The 18,146-nt window shown below is 37.8% G+C and overlaps 1 protein-coding gene across 18 annotated transcripts in view; it reads left to right on the top strand.

The window, feature by feature from the left end:
• The window catches only part of Tfdp2 (transcription factor Dp-2), a 138,780-nt gene that overhangs the window by 26,597 nt on the left and 94,037 nt on the right, over positions 1–18,146 (top strand). For 5 of the 18 annotated variants that reach the window (XM_052717262.1, XM_052717255.1, XM_052717238.1 and 2 more), the window contains exon 3: positions 4,647–4,751. The exons of 4 other annotated variants lie outside the window; for them this stretch is intronic. Coding sequence is in view for 6 of the 14 variants with exons in the window: in XM_052717223.1 (XP_052573183.1) it covers positions 4,737–4,751; positions 15,136–15,202 (82 nt within the window). In the remaining 8 variants the exon portion in view is untranslated. Of the gene's footprint in view, positions 1–2,392; positions 2,524–4,646; positions 4,752–15,135; positions 15,203–18,146 lie in introns of those variants that run through there. 9 more of the 18 variants (XM_052717212.1, XM_052717233.1, XM_052717229.1 and 6 more) reach the window with 5 other exon arrangements.

The following is an 18,146-nucleotide window of genomic DNA, read 5'->3' on the forward strand; positions in this document are numbered from 1 at the left end:
TGGTTTTTTGAGACAGGGTTTCTCTGTGTAGCTTTGCGCCTTTCCTGGAACTCACTTGGTAGCCCAGGCTGGCCTCGAACTCACAGAGATCCGCCTGGCTCTGCCTCCCGAGTGCTGGGATTAAAGGCGTGAGCCACCACCGCCCGGCTCCCACTGAGTTTTATGCCAAGTGCTTATTTTGGATATTTTAAATTTCCAGTCATGAGAATGTATTTAAAATTAGTAATGCTGGTTAATTACATGCTACTTTGATAAACTTTAATTTTGTAGCTTCTTTTACTAGCACTATTAGAAAGCCTACAATCCTGTTTGAAGTGATATTGCTTGCTTTTTCCTGTATTTTGGCTAGTATATCATCTTGGGTTTTATGCTGGAACCTCTAAATTGTGATTGGAATGTAAAAGGGCTTGCATGTTGAGACCATCTGTGGGAGCTAAATTGTCTGAAAGTTGACAAGAGATCATGCCAGATGGTGAGGTCGAAAGATTGACTTTTTGAGCTTGACATAATGTGTTCATGAAGCTGGAAGAAGTCCGCCTTAGGTTTCTAACTAACAGAAGACCTTGGAAACAGAAGGAGTGATCAGTTACTGAGTTTGGATAAACATCATGCATCAGCACACATGGCTGGTTTAGATCTGAGACTCAGCAGCATTGTCAAAGATAGCAACTTCTGAAAACATTTGGTGTCCCTTTGTCTTCTTGACATTTTGGAAAGTTTAAAGTCACATATTGAAAATTTGCAGGTAATTTTTACATTAGTTAATACAAAAGAAAACCAAAATATTTTTAAAATGTTTAGGATACTTAACCTTTTTAATTGTAATTGGAAACATTTTTTTTCTTTTTTCTTATTGAAAATTTGGATTTATGTTGGTATTTTTCATTTCTCCTTTAGGTAGTTTATTCATTGCTTATTTTGGAAGAAGAAACCTTAACTTTTTGTGGGAAATCAAAACTGACCCTCCCCCCACATTGTTTATCCTGTTAGGCAGTGTCTTAGTGATTTTATATGTATCATCTTATTTAATGTATGTGTGTGTATATATATACACATCTTTAATGCTTGGCAGGAAACAGAAATTGAGGCACAGAAATAGTATGGTAAATTTGTTCAATAAACATTTAGGCACTTTTGGCTCTATGTTAAACATTTATCATTTAGACAACATTTAGAGATTCTAGTCTGTGCTGAGCTCTGGTAAGAAGATTCAAAGAGAATACTGAACACAATTATCCATGGCTCTGTCAGTTCCATTGATGTGGCTAAACAATATTTTTATTGGTAGTCTCTTACTGTAGTGTTCTGAAATAGATTACTAATTTTCTAACTGTTCTTCTCTCCCTGTGGTCCTGGGGTCTAATCTAGACTCTCGATGAGCACTCCAGTTACTGAGCTACATCTCCAGCCTTTTGTTAGTTTCTCTTTATTTGCTTGAACAGCACAGTGCCATTCAGTAGCCTGAATTTTAGGAAATAGGATACAGTATTGAAGACTGAGTACTAAAATGAAGCAGATGCATAGAGAAAAGCAGCTGTAGCCATTACAACCGTGCTCTGGGCTCAGTGAGGTAGAGAAAAGGGATCCCTTGTAGCCAAATCTGCTAGCTCACTTCATTAGTATTTGCTTGGGTCTTGTTGGCCAGCACTAAGTCATATGTTATGTGGTCAGACCATCTGTGAGGGAGGAGAGGGGAACATTTTAGTGAACGCATTGCCACCTTCAACTTCTTAGGGAAGAGAAAAATAACAGGGAATAATATCTGCCTTTTATCTATACATAGAAAGCTCATAAATCTTAATAGAGTCCAAATCATATTTTCTCTGGAAAAGATTTCATTATTTTCTGTCAGAATTGTATTTTAGTAGGTCGTAAGTAATCTAATTTTTTTATTTTCTTTTTTTTAATGAGTAATACACTTTATTTTATTATTTTATGTGCATTGGTGTTTTGCCTTCATGTATGTCTGTGTGAGGCTGTCAGATCTTGCAGTTACAGACAGTTGTGAGCTGCCATGTGGGTGCTGCAAATTGAACCCGGGTCCTCTGGAAGATCAGTCAGTGCTCCTAACTGCTAAGCCATCTCTCCAGCCCCCCCTTTAATGTTATTATTGTGTATATTTATGATGTTATTTATGTCTTAAATATTTTAAAGTATTTTTTATTCTTTGAGTATTTCATATGTGTTTACAACTTTTAGCATTCAAGTGCCTTTTTCTATTTTATAAATTTCTCTTCTATCTCACTGAGCCTAGGTCATGGGTGTCAGAAAATTGTAGAAATACTTTTATTTATTATGAGTGTATATGATGTGTATGGATGCACATGCCACAGCATACATGTGAAGGTCAGAGTTAGTCAGTTCTCTCCTTCTACTTTTACTTTCGTTCCAGGGTCAACAAACACCTTTACCCTCTCAGCCATCTCTCTGGCCCAGGGTTTCATGTAGCTCACACTGCTCTGGAACTTGTTGTCATCTAAGGTTGGCCTTTAATTATTGCTCTTCCTACCTCTACATTCTTAGGTGTGTCTTTTTTTTCCTTCCGAGTGCCTTTCCTTTAACTCTAGTGCTTTAAAGTCAATATTAAAATTTTAATAACCTCTACTTCTGTTTTAAGATAATTTAATGTTTATTTATTTATTTTTGAGGCAGAATTTCACTGTATAGCTTAGGCTAGCTTGGACCACTGTGTTACTATGTAGCCTAAGCTAGCCTCACACTTGTAATTTCTCTTACCTTAGCTCCTAAATAATGATACTAGGCCGGGTGGTGGTGGCGCACGCCTTTAATCCCAGTACTCAGGAGGCAGAGGCAGGCGGATCTCCATGAGTTCGAGGTCAGCCTGGGCTACAGAGTGAGTTCCAGGACAGGCTCCAAAGCTACACAGAGAAACCCTGTCTCAAAAAACCAAAAAAAAAAGATACTATAGGTGTGAGCTACTCTGACTAGCAGAGTAATTTTAGTAGAAAAATAATGTGAGACCCTCTCTCCAAAGATCAAATAGACACACAAATGAGAAAAGCCACAGAAGTACGGCAAAGAACTCCTGAATGCCCTTGCCCAGAAAACATTTGTATATGTTTTATTTTCATTTCTTCTATGTATTTTTCATTGGAAATTTAGTTCTTGTTATGCCCCTTGCTTCCTGGAGTTCTTTAGTGTTTTTGTTTTTCTAAGTTAAAGGATATTTCACTTATAGAATGACCCTAATATCCAGAAACAACAGTGAAGTCTGAGCCTGGTTGCTTATACCTGTAATTCTAGCATTTAGAAGGCCGAATCAAGAGGATAACCATGAATTTCAGGCCACTTGATCTACATACTAAGTTCTAGGCTAGCCAGGGCTCTGAAGCAAGGTTCTGCTAAGAAAAAAAGAAAAGAAAAGGAAGAAGAAATAGCGAAATAGCACACACAGACAGACAGACAGACAGACAGACACACACACACACACACACACACACACACACACACACACACACACACACGCATACACGCATACACATACACGCATGCTCCCCATTATCTGGAATGTGGCCTTTTCCCCCGTTACCCTAATATTAGTCTTCTTAGGAATCATGTTTTTCTGATCCAGTGTTTATTTTAAAATCACACACTGAATTGAGTTTTCCTTTTTTTTTTTAGTTTTTAGTTTTTCTAAATATGGATTTTTTTTTTTTTTTTTTAGCTTCCTTTGCTTTTTTTGACACTAATGATTTTGAGGAGTTAAGGAATTTAGGCCATTATTTTGAAGAACATCTTTCACTTTGTATTTCTCTGATTTTTTTTTTTTGTTTTCTGGTTAGGTTTTGCATGTTGGATGACAGTAATATCTCAAATGATATTATACACATCTCAGTGCACTTAGGACACATGAGGACTTACCTAATTATTGGTGGCCATTTGGTAACTTTGATTATCAAAGTAGTGTATGCAAGTTTTCTTTACTGGAAAATTTGAATTAAGGTATTTTATAAGGAGATATTTCAATATTATGTTAATATCTTGTTGCACATTTCTAATAACTAGTGTTACCCTTTGTTGATGATTCTTCCTGTACTAGTTTATTGTGATGTTATATGGTGGTGATTTCAGCAACTGTAGAATTTATTATATTATTAGTTGGCATTCTACTGAGGCTTTACATCTTCCTCTATCATTTCTAATTGTTTTCATGACTGGGTTTATAACTTTACTATCATTAAGATATTTTGGTGTCCAGTTGCTTCAGTGTGCAGTTGTAGGCTCTTTAAGTTGGCCCTTGTGTATTTTTGATATGTGTCTGTCAGTGTTTGAACGTTTTGTCCTTTGGAACAGTAAAATATGCGAGGTTTATCTGGTCCCTTTCCTGCCTTACCTTGGAATCAGCCCTTTCTCTATGAAGCCCTCATGTTTCTTTCAGTGCGTTACCTAAAGCAACATAGTATAACTCTGCTGTATCCCTTGAGAGCAGAGCAGACTGGTCAAGTTACTTAACTGCTTTAAACCCCAGTTGTTATCAGGAATGGAAGTAAAAATGATACATGTTTTCCTAGTGCTGTCCTAAGGATTCATTTAGACAATTCACTTAGAAGTATACATGTCTCAGTAAATGTGACATAAATATTGCCTATTATTACATCACTATTCCCTCTTTTTCCCTTTAACAGGATATTTTAAAGGATTGTTGAAGACGCAATTTTTTATTTTTGTATGTTTTTTAATGGCTATGCAGAATATTAAATAGAATAAAGTTTGACATGACGGCAAAAAGTGTAAGTATTTGTAATTTTTTAAAAGTAATTTTAATGTGAGCCTATACTGTTTTGCTATACATAGTTTCTCACTATTCTGGTTAATAAAATTCAAAATGTTGCCTTGGTTTATAATTGTTTTTGATTGTGTAGTGTGTGAGATAAACTTAATACTATTGAATATAGTACTTTCATAGCTATTAGAGGATTCTTGCAGATTGGTGCCAAGCTTTTCTTTTTCAACAGCTGCAAATTGCTATCTCTAGAAAGTTTCCAACTTGGCTTCTCTTTTGGGTGCTGTTACAAATTTGTTTTGGTTGCTAGAGAGTTACTTGGCCTTATTGAGCACATCTCTGCTTTCTTTGGCTTATTTTTTTCTTTTGTGTTTGCTCAGGGAAATGTGTATGCTCTGACGTTATTTGGAAGCAGATTGCTGCATTTCCTGAGGTATTCCCTGAAGACCATCTAAACTTTTAGAAGTGTTGGGAAAGTTATCTAATTTCCTCCCTCTGTTTAAATGATCGTTTCTTTATATCTTTATTGTAAAGGTGCAGGGCTGTCTTAGGTTCACAAGTAGGAATTTAGTAAGCCCTCAGTGCAGCAAAGAGCAGGCCTTCTGTGCTGTACTTTATGAAGTCTTCAGTGCTGTCCACGTGAGACTGAGGTAGGTGTTGGTGAGGTGAGGTTAGCTTGTGGTTTTTCCTGTTTCCCTGATCTCCCAGGTTATCACCCCTATATCTGGCTCTGTGGTTTTTTTTTTTTTGTTGTTGTTTTTTGTTTGGTTTTTCGAGACAGGGTTTCTCTGTGTAGCTTTGCGCCTTTCCTGGAACTCACTTTGTAGACCAGGCTGGCCTCGAACTCACAGAGATCCTCCTGCCTCTGCCTCCCGAGTGCTGGGATTAAAGGCATGTGCCACCACTGCCCGGCGGCTCTGTGTTTTTTTGTTTGTTTGTTTGTTTTTTCCTTTGAACATAAAAACAGGTTGTAATTTAAACAGTAAAATATTTTCTCTGTAGAAAATAGTATAAATGATAACATTTACTAATAAGCCCTTTTAAGCCAATGATAGCTGAATTATACATATAAATATTGATTAGATTCTGGTATACAGAGTAAACCTATTTTCATCTGTTCAGAGAGCTATGTTTTACTAAAGTTGTGTAAGTGAGCTACCTATGCATCTTCCCCTACACTGTTTGATTTACAGCAGACATTTTTCTATAGGCTAATCCATATTCTAAAAGCATTTTAGCCTCCCCTCCTGAAAGTACAGCCAGCCTTTTCCTTCATCAGCTTGATATAGTACAAATTCTTATCCTAATAGTGGAAGGTTTCACTAAAGCTTGTCCAGTGATTGGGTAAAACCAAAACTTATTATAAGCCACAGTCATCCTAGGGTCTCCCCTGCTAGGTAGCCTCCCTGGATCTGTGGGTTGCAGTCTGATTGTCCTTTGCTTTATATCTAGTATCCACTTATAAGTGAGTACATACCATGTTTGTCCTTCTGAGTCTGGGTTACCTCACTCAGGATGATATTTTCTAGTTCCATCCATTTACCTGCAAATTTCAATATGTCATTGTTTTTCTGCTGAGTAGTACTCCATTGTGTATATGTACCACATTTTTTTAATCCATTCTTCAGTTGACGTGCATCTAGGTTGTTTCCATGTTCTGGCTATTACGAATAATGCTGCTATGAACATAGCTGAGCATGTATCTTTGTGGTATGATTGAGCATTCCTTGGGTATATGCCCAAGAGTGGTATGGCTGGGTCTTGAGGTAGATCGATTCCCAATTTTCTGAGAAACCACCATACTGATTTCCACAGTGGTTGTACAAGTTTGCAGTCCCACCAACAGTGGAGGAGTGTTCCCCTTGCTCCACATCCTCTCCAACATAAGCTGTTATCAGTGTTTTTGATCATAGCCATTCTGACAGGTGTAAGGTGGTATCTCAGAGTCATTTTGATTTGCATTTCTCTGATGACTAGAGATGTTGTGGCTCCGTGTTTTTTATTTAATAAGACTGTTTAGCAATTTGTCTGCACCTCAGAAAGATGTGGGCCCAAAACTTGGAGTCTGTCGGGAATTGGAACAGTTATTTGTTTTCATAGCTCATCCCTTTCTGATGTTATCCATCTGTTTCATTTCTTCCTCCTCTCACCTGAAAATCACCTTAGGTCATAGCCAGCCTTTCACTGTCTCTTCCGTGCATATTCTGAGGGAGATATACAGGAGGGAAAGAAGCAGGCTGACAGATCCTTTCCTTCCTGTCACTTCTAATTGCAGACTCAAGGAAAGCATTTCTCTTCTGAGAGCAGAGAACACTTGTGTGTGTGTGTGTGTGTGTACGCACGCACAAATACACAGTTACCTTTGCCTTTTAGATCATACTTATGATCAGGAAAAACCAAAATCCTACTCAAAACTGTTAAGGAGCTAGTTATGGAAGTGTATGGCTGTACTCCTGTTCATTCAGGAGCCTGAGGCAGGAGGATGGTGAGTTTGAGGCTACGCTAGCTAATGTAGCAAGATCTTGTCTGAAAATCAAAACAAAACAACAAAAACCCAACCAGTCATCACAGCAAAACTCAATTTAAGCCAAAGAGTAAATATATTGCTTCATTTAACTGAAAAGTTTAGAGTTCTCAGACTTTCACTACCTCTAGTTTAGAGGTTTGAAGGGTGGCATCATGTACTGTGTCCCCCGACCCCACCTTTTGGCTGTATAGGTGGTAGCATAATGGCTTACTTGGGTCCTGTAGTGTTTCAGTTTATAAGAAGATACAAGGGCCAGGTGGTGGTGGCGGCGGCGGCCACCGCACGCCTTTAATCCCAGCACTCAGGAGGCAGAGGCAGGAGGATTTTTGTGAATTTGAGGCCAGCCTGGTCTACAGAGCGAGAACCAGGAAAGGTGCAAAGCCACACAGAGAAACCCTGTCTTGAAAAACCAAAAAAAAAAAAAAAAATCCACAGAAGCAGTTTGATTACCTTGCTTGGTTCACAGATCTAGATCTTTCCATCTGTGTGGAAGTAAATAGGATGCTGAAGGTGTGAGGCCTTTGCCAGGAGCCTGTCATTAATGTCTCTTGTCTGAATAACACAGGATATGGCATGGATCCTTTTGTGAAGAGGATGAGATGTAGTGACATATATTCTCTGTATCTCATTTAATAGTACTTACTATCCAATGAGTCTTCTAGACCAAAAATTCAGGTATATTTTAAGTTCATCTAGTATACAGCATAGATTTTTTTTTTCTTTTTGAGACAGTGTCTTGCTCTCTAGCCAGGCTAGCCTCTCAAACTCACAGTTTTTCTTCAGCAGTGTCCTAAGTTCTTGAATTGCAGACATGCAACACCCAGCGCCATGCCTGTCTTACAAAAGAAGATTTGACAAATAAGCCAAGGTGTACTATATTTTGCCTTCTCAACGAAACTTTTTTACATATGCTGTATTTTTTTTTAACAGAAAATAGTGAATACTCTTTTTTTACCTTGATACTTCTGCAACATTTTAAAAGGCTATTTTATGTTACTCATGGTATGGACAATACACCAGTTTTCTGATAGTAGTCATTTCCCCCCATTTTTAAATGTTTCTATTTTTCCCTTTACAGTTTTTTAAACTTTTATTTATTTGTGTATAGGTGTATCTGTATTGTGTGTAGGTGTGCACATAGCCACAGGGTGCTTGTGCAAGTCAGAAGACAACTTTCAGGAATTGAGTCTCCTTCCACGGTGGATGCCAGAATTGAACTCAGGTCACCAGGCTTGTGTGAAGCATATTTACTGATCAAATGATCTCTCTGGCCATATTTGTAATTTGAAACAAGGTCTTATGTAGCCCAGGTTTGCATTGGATGTTTCTCCTGCCCCTCAAATGCTAAGATTACTTTCAGGCATCACTAGAGCATTTTCAAGAATTTTGTTTTGAGATAGGATCTCACTATGTAGCTTAGACTGGCTTTGAATTCACTATGCAATCCAAGCCTCCTACTCATGGCGGTCGTCCAGCTTCACTCTTCCAACTGGTGGGACTACAGGTATGAGCCACCTTCCTTAGCCTTTGTTTTTTAAGACAGGATATTGCTGTGTCCTCGGTCTTGATCTATCTAGCCTGTCTTAGAACTCATTTTTCTGCTTCTTACTTCTTAGGAATACTTGACTTTGAACATTTTTGTACTCTTTTGCTCGTTTGTTAGATTATTTCCATCAGACAAAAGGCTTAGAAAATTTCTGAGTCATATTATTGAGTATTTATGATTTTTTTCCCAGAGATTATCTTTTCCTCCCTTTTTTTAGTAGTAGTAGATATTGAATGTTGGACCTCATGCATGTGAGGCAAGTACTTTACTACTGAGTTATAGCTTCTGCTCTAAGAGCTCTAGAATCATACTGCTACATGGTGTTTTCTAAAGGCTGGTTATTTATTTACTTACCAGTAATGTATGAGAGTGACATTTCTCTTATGTGTATGCTTACACACACATTTGCAAGGGGCAACGAACCCAACAGTAGCAAGAGTACTGTCTACAGGTTTTCTTTCTTTCTGTCTACAGGTTTTCTTTCTTTCCCTCTCTTTATTTATTTATTTATTTATTCATTTATTTATTTATTTATTTTGCCTGTTCTGGATCTCGCTCTGTAGCCCAGGCTGGCCTCAAACTCAAAGAGATCCGCCTGGCTCTGCCTTCCGAGTGCTGGGATTAAAGGCGTGCACCACCACCGGCGCCCGACTTTTATTTTTTATTCTTAGCCACTCTAACCAGCAAAAAGTTGTATGTGATTTCTTCTGATTACTAGTAAGGCTAAACTAATATTCAATGTGTTTATTGGTTATCTACATTTCTGTTTGGAAATTGTACATGTTGATGTTGTGAAAGCTATTGGCATCTAAATAATAACTAAAACTTAAGTATTACTTCACTATAAACACGCACAATTATTTGATGTAAGGTATTCAAGTCTGTTGTTTACATATGTACATTGTATAATGATGATTCCAAAATTGTCTTGCCTGTGAAAGATAGAGCTTACCACTAAGTACAGATCATCTCATTGAATTGTTTTCTATGTCAGAAATACCAAATATCAGTGCAGTTTATAATATTCTTATTGAGGAATACAATTGATTGTTAAAAATAGGCTTAGGGCCAGGTGATGGTGGCACATGCCTTTAATCCCAGCACTCAGGAGGCATAGTGGATCTCTGTGAGTTTGAGGCCAGCCTGGTCTACAGAGTGAGTTCTAGGACAGCCAGGGCTACGCAGAGAAACCCCGTCTCAAAAAACTAAAAACAAGCTGGTTGTGGTGGCTTACGTCTGTAGGATTTGCTGAAGGAGGCAGGATGATCACAAGTTCAAGGCCAGCCAGGGCTAAACATTTTACAAAAAAAAAAAACAAAACAAAAATAGGCTTAGGTATTTTTATTTAGTATACCTTTATTGACTGCTCACAGTTTATAGTACAGCATTAGAATACCCAGATATTATTCCATATTTATTTATCTATATCATATCTGTACCTTAAACCCATTAAATTTGTTTAAATTAATTAAGAAAATGTATAGTGAAATACCTAGATAGAAGACGTTTCTTAGTATCTGATTAGGCAAAAAGTATAACATGAAATGTGAGTTTTATTGTCTCTTGCTCAATGAAATATTCTTTTTGTTGTTTTTTTCCGAGACAGGATCTCACTGGGTAGCTTAGGCTGTCCTGGAATTCACTGTGTATTCAAGGTTAGCCTTGATTTGGGTTTCTCCCAGATCAACCCGTCAAATCCTGGGATCACAGGCTTATATCACGGTGCCCCCTTTAGTTCCTTTTTTTACTTTAATTCATTCATTTTTAAGATTTATTTTTATTGGTTTTTTGTGTGTGTAGACATGTGAATATACATGTGCATGCAGATGTCTATGGAGACTGTAGGAGGGCACTGGATCCACTTTTGTTGCAATTATAGGAGAGTGTGAGCTCTATCACCTTGAAAGTTAGGAGCCAAATCTGATCTTCTGTAAGAGCAATAACCATTTTTTTAAAAAATTTTTTAAAAATAATTTATTTAACTTCATGTGAATTGGTGTGAAGGTGTCAGATCCCCTAGAACTAGAGTTACATACAATTGTTAGCTGCCATGTGGTTGCTGGGAATTAAACCCAGGTCCTTTGGAAAAGCAGCCAGTGCCCTTAACCACTGAGCCATCTCTCCAGCCTGCAATGACTACTTTAAACCATTCTTTCCAACCCCGTGATTCCTTATTTATTTACTTGTTTGTTTATTTGAAACAGGATCACACTATCCCTGGGTGTCCTGGAACTCACTATGTAGACCATAATGGCCTTGAACTCACAGAGATCTGCCTTCCAAGTACTGGGACTAAAGTCTAGTATCACCATACCCTAACTTTAATTCTGTTTAAATAGATAGAATAAGGAAAGAACACGCTTCTCTCTCTCTCTCTCCCTCTTTCTCTATTTTGTTTTTTGAGAGAAGGTTTCTCTTTGTAACCTTGGCTGTCCTAGAACTCACTCCGTAGACCAGCCATTTATTTATTTATCTATCTATTTATCTATTTATATATATATATTATATATATTATATATATATATTATATATATATATATGGTTGTTTTTTTTTTTAAGAGAGAGTTTCTCTTTGTAACCCCGACTGTCCTAGAACTTGCTCTGTAGACCAGGCTGGCCTCAAACTCAGAGATCCACTTGCCTCTGCCTCCCCAGTGCTAGGACTAAAGGTGTGTGCCACCGCCACTTGCCTTGTTTTTTGTTTGTTTTGTTTTTTGAGATAGGGTCTACATAGTTCTGGCTGTGCAGAACTTATTATGATACCAGACTGACCTCAGTCTCACAGAAATCCACCTGTCTCTGCCTCCCGAGTGCTGGAATTAAAGCCATGAACAACCAGGCCTGCAAACTGTACATGCCTGTGGAGACCTTCGGAAGCATTGGATTTCTTGGAGCTTGAGTTACAGATGGTTGTGAACTCCCTGACATGAGTGTGACATCGTGTACACTCTTAACCATTGAACCATCTTTCCAGCCAAGGAAAAAATTATTATTTTTATTTGTTTGTTGTTGTTGTTGTTGTTTGTTTTTTCCCTAGACAAGGTTTCTCTGTGTAACAGGTCTAGCTGTCCTGAAACTCACTTTGTAGACCAGGCTAGCTTCCTGTCTCTCCCTCCTAAGTGCTGGGACTAAAGGCATGAGCCACCACTAACTGGTTAGAAAGAATATTTTAATGTCTTTCCTAGCCAACTTCTTTACTTTTAAGTAATATACTTTGAATCTTCAAACTATGAAGTATAAAAATAGATACTTTGATTTAATAAATTGGTTTTGGTAGTATTTTTATGAATGTTAGATTAAACTGTTTTCCAAGATTAAAATTAGGCTGTAATATTGAGACTTAGTTGACCTTTGTCTAATTTTTAACTGTACAGTGAAGGCATGGGTGTGCAGCTGCTTTGGAAGTTTGTAGGTTTGGTTGCTGCTGCTTTACTCTGCATACAGAGACTGGCATGAGGAGCAGGTGTTGAAGCCTAACAGGAACCCAGTAACTGAAGTCTGTACTGTGAATGTGTGGTTTTTGTTGAGGTTTTTTTTTTTTTTTTAACTGTTATTTTTATAAAATAAGAAAAATGTAAAACAGCTTTCCTGAAGTTACTGTATGTGTATTAAATGGTCCTGTATTAGACATGGGATAAATATATTTAAAAGTTGTCCTTGCCATTTTTGCTTTCTTTTCGAAGTAGGACAGACTAAAGTTTTGTTGTCTCTTGGTAGCAGAATTGCTTGCAGTGTGAGCGGGCTCCTTAGTAATGACAGCACACAGCTCAGCAGATGCTCAGCTGCTGGAATGTGGAACATTGTATCTGTGAGCAATCCAGGAGAGCCATGATGTGGCTGTTTGCTGCATTTTTTTAAGGCTAGCTGAACTTAAATCTCCCTGCAAAGCAGCTACACCATCACATAGAATTGAGAAGCTCGTTTCTACACATCTCAGTGTCAATTTCTGCCGTAAAAATTTGATTTTAGGTGCCATTTGTCTGATATATCAGAATTACTTGGCTGTGTTGAACGATACATAGAAATATTTTGGTAAAAGGAAGCTGCACTTGGTCAAGGATTTTAACCACTGAATAATGAAATCATCGGCTCTTAAACTATTAAATTGATAAGGACCAAGTGAGTGCTTATGGAGGATATATAATGTTAAATATTCAATAATTAAAAAAAACAGTCCAGTGTTGGACTGGAAAGATGGCTCAGCAGTTAAAAGAATTGGCTGCTCTTCTAGAAGTCTTGGGTTTGATTTCTAGCACCCATATGGCAGCTTACAAGTGTTTGTAACAATAGTTCCAAAGGATCTGATGCCCTCTTCTGGCCTCTGTGGATACCAGGCACACAGGGTGCACAGATGTGCATGCAGACAAACCACCTATACACATAAAATTATAAAAAAAAAATTTTAAAGTCAAGTGTACAAAGTTTCAGTGCCTCATGTTCTTTAAAATTCTTTTAAGTTACTGAAGAACTGATTTGCAGCATGGTGATGCTTATTGAAGTATCGTATTATATACTTGTAATTTGTTATGAGGATAGTTTTATTGGGAGGTAGGGGCAGTCCTGGGAATTGAACCCAGAGACTTGGGCATGCAAGGCAAAGCTTGCTGAACTATACCAGCACAGATCAATATTAAATTAAATCTATTCAGTATACATACTCAGGCATGCATACAACCTACCATAAAAGTAAGGATTTGTAATTAGCTTAATTGTAACGATCATTTTATAATTTAGACATGTATCAAAACACCAAGATAAGGATCAATAATTTGAGAATGAGTTCTAGTCCAATAAAACTGTTTTAAAGATATATTTGAAAAGAGGGTTTGAGGTATCAAACTACAAATTTGTAACGTTCAAGGTTTGCAGAATATTTCAAGTTTGTAATGTTACAAGATTGCAACTCTTTAATGTACAAAACTATAATATATAGTAATAATGGATCCATTTACTATAACTTGCTTTGAACTAAGCTGTTTGTTTGTCTTCTTCCTTGAGACAGGGTTTCTTTATGTAGCCTTGACTGTCCTGGAACTCACTGTGTAGAGCAGGCTGACCTTGAATTTAGAGATTGAGCTAAGTTTTTTTTTAATCTTAAATAAAAATCTTATTATGTGTGTATATGATGCAGGGGTAGGGGGTATGGGGGGGAGCTACCTGATGCCATTGTGCTCTTGAGGACAGCTTTGTGGAATTGAGTCTCCCTTTTATCTTTATGTGAATTGGAGTTTGAACTCAGATATTCAAGCTTACTCAGCAAGCACTTTATGTACTGAGCTGTCTTGATGGCCCCTGTGTCAAGTTTTCAAAGTCAAGATTCCCCTAGGCTCTGAAACAAATTTTTAGAATTTTTATGAAAATCAGGTGTGGTCATGCATTCCTGTAATTTCAGCACTCTTGAGATAGAGATTGGAGGATCAGAAGATTAATCCTCAGCTATACAGTTTGAGGCCAGCCTGGGATATATGAGGCCTTATATCCACAACAGAAAATGACTGTTTCTTATGGTACTGCATTTTCATCTGTGATACCAAATAGCCCTGTAGATATTACATTAAGTGAAACACAGGCTCCGAAGGCCATTGCCACCGAGAGCTGCTGATGCATAGTACTAACTAATAAGTGTTGACATAGATTGAAGAGTGTGTGCCATGTTGTGTGCCGCATCCTTTGCATTACTTATCTCCTTGGGGCTTTACAACAACCAGAATTGGTAAGTACTGGCAGCACATTCTCATTTGCAAATTTGTAATTTGAATGGCTTCACCAGGGCTCATAACAGTGGGCTTTGTGAGCCAGGGTGGACCCAGATAAATGAATGGACTTGAGTTAGTCATGGTATTTCTGTGGTGGTTCTTCAAAACACTGTAGAAGTGATTAAGAACATTAGAAATTAAGGGCAGCAATGAGGATAGAATTACTCTTATTTTCATAGTGCTAGAGTTCAAACCAGGGCTTTTTACATGCTAGGCAAGTGTTCTGCTGCTGAGCCAAGCCTCCAGCCCTCAGGATGGAATTGTGATTTATCTGTTGGCAGCTGCCATATTACTTGCCTTCAAAATATTCAGAAAATTTGTGGATTTTGGTTTAACTCATAAGTAACATTCCATTAATTTTTAATCTAAAATTCTTAGTTTTCCCATTTCAAGCAATATGGTAACATTTTCTTTTTAGTAATATATTCCTATGGATGATGTAATTGATTTATTTCATAAGACTTTATATAATACTTGATACAGACCTCTTGTGGAAGATAAAAAAGTCTATTAAATAATGATATAATACTTCAGATCCGAGTATTAATTTTTTTTAATCTAGGTTGGTTTGACATCCACAAGTGCAGAACTGAGGGGCTTTATAGATCAGAATTTCAGTCCAACAAAAGGTAAGGATTATTGGATAAAAAATTTCTGGATTTAATTTTGTTGCAGTTCTCCTATAAAATAATACAATTATAAGAATTCCTTTGTGTACAATAGTTACATAGTGTTAGGATGTCATCACATACCAAATGAGTCATATGAATGTCAATTGTCTCTAGGAAGTGGAAGGTCTTTTTTTCTGCAATTTTTCTCTCTTTCTTTAGAGGTCTCAAAGCTCCTTAACCAGTGATCTTACTCCAATTGACACTATTAAATCTATTTTTTCTGTGTATGGTAGCATATGCTGTAGTTCTAATGTTTTGGGGGCTGAGCCAGGAGGATTGCTATGAGTTTGAGACCAGTGTGAGCTTTATATTCAGTTCCACGCTCTACTGGACTATAGAGTAAGTCTTTGTCTCCAAAACAAAAGGAAACAGGGTAAGAGTTGAGGGGCTCAAGGGACTCCTCTCTTCTCATTGTTTGTAGTCATTGGCTGATAGAGGAAGGAAAGACTTCTTCTTCAGTGATGTAGCTACTGGTAAGGTGCCCATGCTCCTGAAACACCCCTAACGGAAACTATTGGATCACTCCAAACCCAAAACAGAATAAAACAAAACCATGAAGTACGAAGAGGGCTAGTCGGGAAGGGAAGAGGATAATGGAGGTAGGAGGGAGACAGATGGGGGTCACAGGAAGACAGGTGTAATTGGGACATATTGTATATATGTACAAACTGTCACAATGAAATCTGTTATGTATAATTAATATTTGCTGATAAAACATTTAAAAATTAAAAACTGTTCCCCAATTTTCTGCTTTCAAGTTGTTTTAACTTGTAAGAAAATGCAGTAGAGAAAAATGGAATAAATATGTGTTTTCGAATAGATAAATTTCTCTAATCCATGACTTACTGGGGCATACTTAATATCAGAAATCTGATTCACCAACATAAGGACTTCTATGAAAACTGGCAACATCTTTATATCCATCTCTCTGTGCTATCTTTTAGCATGTAGGCCTACATGAAATAGTTATAGATGAAATGATAGGATGTCTGCAGCTGGATTCAGAATAATCTAATGTGAGGAGGGTAGACTATGTGGGCATTACAGATAAAGCAGTATTCTTTATAAGGTGATTGAGTATTTAAGCTGAGTGATGGCTATGTGGGGTATCATTTTTTTTTCCTGCTTTGTAAATACTTGACATTTCCCACTGTACAGGGTAGGAACAACATAGTTGCCATTGTATTACAGTTTTGAGAAAACACCAGCTTCCTTAAAAGATTTTGTCTACTTTATGAGATGTGCCATGGAGACTGCGGAAGTCTGTACTTGGTATAAAAATATCTAGCTTAATAAATAATATTAATAGTCTATAGGAATTACTCTGAGAGTGTTATAAAAGTATTTGAGAAATATTTTGTCTTGGTGTTTTTCACTTTCCCCCCACATGATGTCATACATAGAAAATGGTAATGTAACATTTATAAAATGCACTAGGGCTAAAAAAAAGGATTGTTAAAGATCATAGGTGTGATACCTAAGAGCTGTAGCCACTCCAAGCCATGGGGCAGAAGGAAACCAGTATCTTAGTACACTTAAAACTTTCAATATGTGATTGGGATTCTCTCCTTTAGTAACATACAAGTGCAGGTCAGGAAAACCCAGGAGCCACGGCCTGGATGAAAGGGGAAACGATAGTAGTGGGGTGGGGATGATGAGTGATGTAGACGTCTGGAAAATCAGGAAAAATACAGCAAATCATGAAAGGCAATGGTGACTGAAAACATGCCTTCAAAAGTCCCAAGGTAAGGAGAAAGGAGGGCTTAAGTGAGGCTGTTGAAGTGGGCATGTGAAGGGTAGAAAGGTTTGTTCTGGATGTATGGAAATCCTAGTACAGTTTAACTATAGAGCAAAGCCTTCTTAGCTTGCTTAACTGTATAGAACAACTGGGAAAGTTGGAGATAGAGGGGTCAGGTTTAGAAAAAAGGATTTATTATTATTATTATTATTATTATTATTATTATTAGAAATAGGGTTTTTCTGTGAAACAGCCCTGGCTGTCCTAGAACTCTCTATGTAGACCAGGCTGGCTTCAAACTCACAGAGGCCTGCTTGCCTCTGCCTCCTGAGTGCTAAGATTAAAGGCCTGTGCCCCCATAGTGCGGGATGTGTGTGTGCGTGTATGTGGTTTAGGCAGCCATGTTGTTGAGGTATCATGGGTGTAGCTTCCCTGTCATTTCTAGGAGACATACTCTTAGAGCAGACTTCCTGTCTGTTAGCTCTTACGTTCCTGTTCCCTCTTCTGTGATGTCCTGAGCCTTGAGTGCTGTTGTGTTGAATATGTATCCACTATTGTTGGACACCCCACAATTAGTTGTTTCCTGCACTTTGACCAGTTGCATTTTTTCTTAATGGTCTCTGCTGCAAAGGGAAGTTTTTTGTTTTGTTTTTCAGTTTTTTGAGACAGGGTTTCTCTGTGTAGTTTTGGTGTCTGTCCTGGATCTCACTCTGTAGACCAGGCTGGCCTCGAACTCACAGAGATCTGCCTGGCTCTGCCTCCCGAGTGCTGGCATTAAAGGCGTGTGCCACTGCCGTCCACCTTGCAAAGGGAAGTTTTTTTGATGAGCGGTGAGAGCTCCTCTTATTTGTGGGTATAAGGATAAGTAGAATGCAGTTCGGAGCTCTGCTGGCTTAGAAAGGTGGTGGTGGTGGTGGTGGTTCCGTGATCTCATTAGCCCCGGGTGGCGGTCAGGCTTGAAGACAAGCACTTTACCTGCTTAGCCGTTTGGCCAGCCACCAGCAACTCCAGTCTTCCTTCCTTTTTTTTTTTTTTTTTTTTGGTGGTTATTTTGGGGCTCTTTGTTGTTTTTGTTTTGTTGTTGTTTTGATTTGTTTTGTTTTTTTGAGGTAGGATCTTGTTAGATAGTCCAGTCTAGCCTGAGATTTGCTACATCACTGTATT

The sequence above is a fragment of the Peromyscus californicus genome, unplaced genomic scaffold, assembly GCF_007827085.1.
Source record: "Peromyscus californicus insignis strain IS unplaced genomic scaffold, ASM782708v3 Scaffold_11__1_contigs__length_118956290, whole genome shotgun sequence".
Classification (NCBI taxonomy): Eukaryota; Metazoa; Chordata; class Mammalia; order Rodentia; family Cricetidae; genus Peromyscus; species Peromyscus californicus.